This window comes from Rhagoletis zephyria, unplaced genomic scaffold, assembly GCF_001687245.7.
Source record: "Rhagoletis zephyria isolate East Lansing unplaced genomic scaffold, Rhagoletis_zephyria_1.1 Rzeph_scaffold_02171, whole genome shotgun sequence".
Taxonomy (NCBI): domain Eukaryota; kingdom Metazoa; phylum Arthropoda; class Insecta; order Diptera; family Tephritidae; genus Rhagoletis; species Rhagoletis zephyria.
In genome coordinates, this window is record NW_016159255.1 from 41,645 (window position 1) to 46,859 (window position 5,215).

Consider the following 5,215-nt stretch of genomic DNA (forward strand, 5'->3'; position numbering starts at 1 on the left):
TACTATTATGATATGCATACGCAAATAATAATTTTTTAACACACCTACTTAGGCAAATAAAATGGTTTCACAGTTTTCATTTAGTAAAATTTTGCAACTTTTTTCTGCAAAATTAATAAAATTGAAAATATTAACATATGTTTTAGCGTTGTCGCGTACTCAATAGGTCATCACAAAAATAATAGTAATTGTCACCGTTGGAGATTTCAAATTACCTAAAACTATGTTCCCATTGGCGTAATTTAGAGGTCAATCTTAATTTACGCATAAATTAAGTACAAACTAAGTAATTTCGCCTTGTAAAGTCTCTCAGTAAATTAAGTTGAAAGTACGTAATTTATCTTAAACCAAGAACCAAATCACGAACAAATCAGTGTCGGCTCTAATTTTATCGATAATAATCGAAAAAAGTATTGTCCCATAACTGATATGTCATTGTGTTTGGACGTTTTTGTTTTTAATAATCGCGCGTGGTAGTTTGTAAAATATTTCCAGAAGCTTTCTCTTTTGATCACTCATCTAAAATCTAAAAAATTACCACAAACAACTCAGAATATAAAAATATACGCAATTACTCACATTCGCGATCTTTTTTGGTTAAATAAACAATAACACATGGTTGCTACAAAGCTGTCAAGACAAATAAAGAATCGCGTGTATTAACGCACTTAATTCTTTGCCTAATAATATATGTAGTTGATATTTTTTCCATTTTTTATCATTATACACATTTTGTTTTATCAAAAAGGTATTATATCTTATTTTATTTTGTTTCATTGCGAATATACTATAAAAAAGTAAATTTTGTTTAGAAGAAAATATGAAATTTTATATTTTTCCCCCAAATGGGGATTCATTTTTTCCCGTTTTTCTTCTTATTCTACTGAGCTAAGGCAGTGCCAAATCGAGCTGTCACAACTGATACCACCTTGTATTATTGCATCATGACAATTGATTATAAACATGACAATAGTTATAGCGGCGAGTTTTGTCATTGCACGCGAATAAGGCTGTAAATTACACACAAAAATGAAGTAGTTTCATTAAATATAATATACATTTTTAAATCAAGTGAAGGTAATACTATAAAATAAAAATCACATAAGTAATGTAAAACACGATGACATAAAGTAAATTGCAATTAAATGAAAATGTTAAAGCGTACCCTGGAAACGGTACAATCGTATGAACAAATTAACTGTGAAATGGAAAAATTATTGGCATAACTGTTCCGAGAAACGAGACCAGGAATATTTTAAAATTTTTGGAAATTACAATTTAGTGGGTAATTATCAAATATAATCCGACGAATAATTATAAAATTATTAAATTGGATGAATAACCTGGCGATACGATGACCTAGTCCTATGCCATATCAATACAAACTTAATAATTGTAATTTGACGTATAACTAACAATTATTAAATTGGAGGAATAACATAGTTACTTGTGGACCGCTAAGCTTCCAACCAAGAAAACAATACACATTTTAAAACGACATAACCAAGATTTATTAAGAAACTAGCAGAGCTCCCGACGTCGTTCGGGGTAAACAAGTCGAAATATAAAACAGTAATACAAATATTCAGTTTAGCATAAATTAGAAGAGAAAAACTATTTTCTTTCTTTTTAAATTAAGGAATCCTTATGAGCCATACTGTAAGCTTTATCGTACTTCAACTAATATGTATTGATCCTCACTTTCTGTATTACAAATCCCGCTCTACTATTAATATTAGGTGGAGTGGTCTAATAGTTGAATAAATATTTATCCCCCTTTTACAAACACATCTATGTATACTTTATTCTAAACTCCTCCTATATATATGTCTGCATACCAAATTTCAGGTTCATGTGACTTATGGTTCCCAATTTATGGCTGGTTAAAAATTCCACGCCTATGGGATGTGACACGCCCCTTTTTACACACCCATTTATATACTATATGCACCTACCATCGATATGTCTGTATACCAAATTTCAAGTTCATGTTACTTATGGTGTCGAAGTTATAGCTGATAAAAAATTCCACGCCTCAAACTCATTGATATACACCTTACTATACGCACCTACCATAGCTCAGGTAATCGCTCGCTTTCAGGAAATTTTTCGCAGTTGAATATTGCCTCTACCTCTCGACATTGCCCCAGTACAGTTCCTCTTCGGAGTTTGATTGGTGATTTGAACTCATTGAGCACTCAAACTGGGACGCGTTCAACTTTTGCGTCTTAGCCAGGGATTTACGAATAAGTACGTCCGGTGTGGAATTTTGTGTTACTTCAGCAACCCACAATTTGTTTGTCCCACAATCTCCATCAATCTTCGCCCAAACAACTGCTTCTGACTTCGGTGGAATCTGCTCGCTTTCCTCTAGGATCACTCGCTTGCTGCTGTACGGGCCATCATACCCAAATCTAAGGGGCACTTCCATGTTGTTATACGTCATAATCCTGTTCTTCCTGTTGATCTGCATACTTTGATCAAGTAAGAAGTCTATTCTAATGATGACTTCATCTACAATCGCCGCGACTATGCACTTGTGTAACATCGTCACATTCCCTACTGCGACTTTGAATGTTACCTCTCCTACAACTTGGGTGTCCTCACCAGTTGCTGTCCTCAACCTTGCTCCAGGTAATGGCCTTATCTCTTTAGTGAATCAGGTCGAATGATGGAATGTGATGCGCCCGTATCCACAGTTAGTACTCGCTCATGTCCGTCCACATATCCACCAACAGTAACGTTGCTCGCTTTTCTGTCAATTTGCGAGACGGGGGCATTCAATTGCGGGAGCCAGCGCGCGCCCCTTGTTGCTTGCTCGTTTTAGTTTAACGACTGATTGGAGTTGGATTCGTCTCCTTCAGCCCTGCGTATGCGTTNATATCCACCAACAGTAACGTTGCTCGCTTTTCTGTCAATTTGCGAGACGGGGGCATTCAATTGCGGGAGCCAGCGCGCGCCCCTTGTTGCTTGCTCGTTTTAGTTTAACGACTGATTGGAGTTGGATTCGTCTCCTTCAGCCCTGCGTATGCGTTCTGCTGAATTGTTGAGCCCACTGGAGCTTGCGCTGCAATCGCGGGCGAAGTGGCCTGGCTTTCCACATTTAAAACATTTGCCATAGCCATGCTTTTTCTCGCCCAGCAGTTGGAAAATCTTCTTCAGCATTTCATTTGTCTCGTGCGGTGCTTCCACTTCCACCCGATGTGCTTTGTAGGTCTACTTTGGTCTACTTAGGAGCGCCGCCGTTTCACGCGTCTGAGCATACGAGACAGTTTCAGCAAATGTTGGCTTTGGATTCGCGTACGTCTCTCGCTTGTTATACCCGTCCCGCATTCCGTTGATGAACCTCTGGATTTTTACCCTTTCTAGGTGATCACCAGATGCGTCTGCAATAGCCATGTGAGCCAACCTCTCGATCTATGAGGCGAATTCTTGTAGAGTCTCGTTGGCTTATTGGCAGCGGTTCTCCAGTCCGGTCAAAGGATGGGGTTTTTACCTTGGGAGCCTTCACCGAAATAGCTGGACGATTCAACTGTAAATCACGAAGACGACCTTCCAATTCTTCTACCTTAGCCTCAACTTTCTCCTTAATTAACTCTTCGATTTTGTCTTGCCGATCCTCTGAGTTCTGCGTTACCTTTGAATAAATTCTGCTCTAGCTGAGTAATCTTTTCATCTAGCTGCGATTACATGTACATTTTCTGTGCTTCCAGCTGCGATGACATGTGCGTTTTCTGTGCTTCCAGCTGGGACGACAGCTGTGATGACATCTGGGACATGGCGGCTAATAATATGTTCATGTCCATAACTAGGAGCCTTTTGCTGTTCTTCAACCTTCCCGGATGTCTGCTGCACATCCTTCGACGAACAAGCAGCCTCATCCTTCTGTTCGTCCTTCGTTGATGTCGCATCGTCCTCACGATGGAAGTCGTATTTGTCAACGTCGATACCTTCCTTTTCCATAGCCTCTCGCAGCCGTGATAGTAATTCCACTTTTCTTCCGGAGGTTGCTAAATTTCGCTTCTCCAACTCCTGCTTGAGTTCCTAAATTTTTTAATCCTAAATTTTTGCCATTTTCAGTAGTTTCTCCTCTGGGATTTATTTAACAATCCCACTTCTGACACCAATTGTTACGATTATCCTCGAAACCTTGAGGGATTTCCCAAATATCCCGGGGTCGTATCGCTGGATTGTTAAATAAATGCTCACGATGACCAAATTGCAGTACAATTAACTTTATTGTACAACAACAATTTACAATACTCGCCAATACAGTAAAAACACTTTACCATACTCGTTAAAGCAATTACAACGCTTGATAAAACTTGTCAACACAATTAAGCTTATAGCTTGCTTATTCGCAACTCACTTTAATTGTAGCTTGCTGACTTGTAACTAACTCTCCTAGCTGCGTGGTGGCCCTTATATACCTGCGTTCTGAAGTTCATCGCGCATTCTCTTTCTCTCGCTGTTCGCAGTGTTCATCCACTTGACGTTTCTGATTGTGGAACATTCTACTTCATTCCTCGAACATTCTGCCTATTTCTAGTTGTTCGCTTCGGTATCCCATTAGGAAAAAGGGTATGCGGACATCCAATCTTTCTGATTTTTGTCCACGACCTTCCGCAAATGCTCTTTCAGGGTTCGGTTGAACAGTTCCACCATGCCATCTGATTGGGGATGAAGAGCCGTTGTTCGAGTTTTCCGGATACCCAGTATCTGGCACATCTCTTGGAACACCGCCGATTCAAAATTTCTTCCCTGGTCAGAGTGCAGCTCTATAGGTACACCGTATCTCGCAACCCAATTGTAGGTGAATACCTCCGCTACTGTTTTAGCTTCCTGGTTTGGAATCGGGTATACCTCCGGCCATTTGCTAAAGTAGTCCATAACCACAAGGACGTATTTGTTTCCCTGTGCGCTCATAGGAAGTGGACCGGCTACATCCATGGCAATCCACTCGAAAGGTGCGCCTGAGTTATATTGCTTCATCTGTCCATGACTTCTGGATTTCGGGACTTTAGCTGCAATACACTCCGCGCAGTAAGCAATCCACTCTGCGACCGATTGCCGACAACCAACCCAATAGAACCTCTGCTTAACCTTCTCCAGGGTCTTCGTGATTCCCAGGTGCCCTCCACTAGGACCATTGTGGAATTCCTCGAGTACATCCGGAATTCTTACCCTTGGAACTACTATCAGGTTTCGGGAGCAC

General features: G+C 40.0%; 1 protein-coding gene across 1 annotated transcript in view; it reads right to left on the reverse strand.

Annotated features, from left to right (window-relative positions):
- Nucleotides 1–3,216: 3,216 nt before the first annotated feature.
- LOC108366158 (SAFB-like transcription modulator) overlaps nucleotides 3,217–5,215 on the reverse strand; it is a 5,675-nt gene continuing 3,676 nt past the window's right edge. Inside the window, exon 5 of the mRNA XM_017620474.1 lies at nucleotides 3,217–3,409. Coding sequence (XP_017475963.1) covers nucleotides 3,217–3,409 — 193 coding nt within the window. The remainder of the gene's footprint in view (nucleotides 3,410–5,215) is intronic.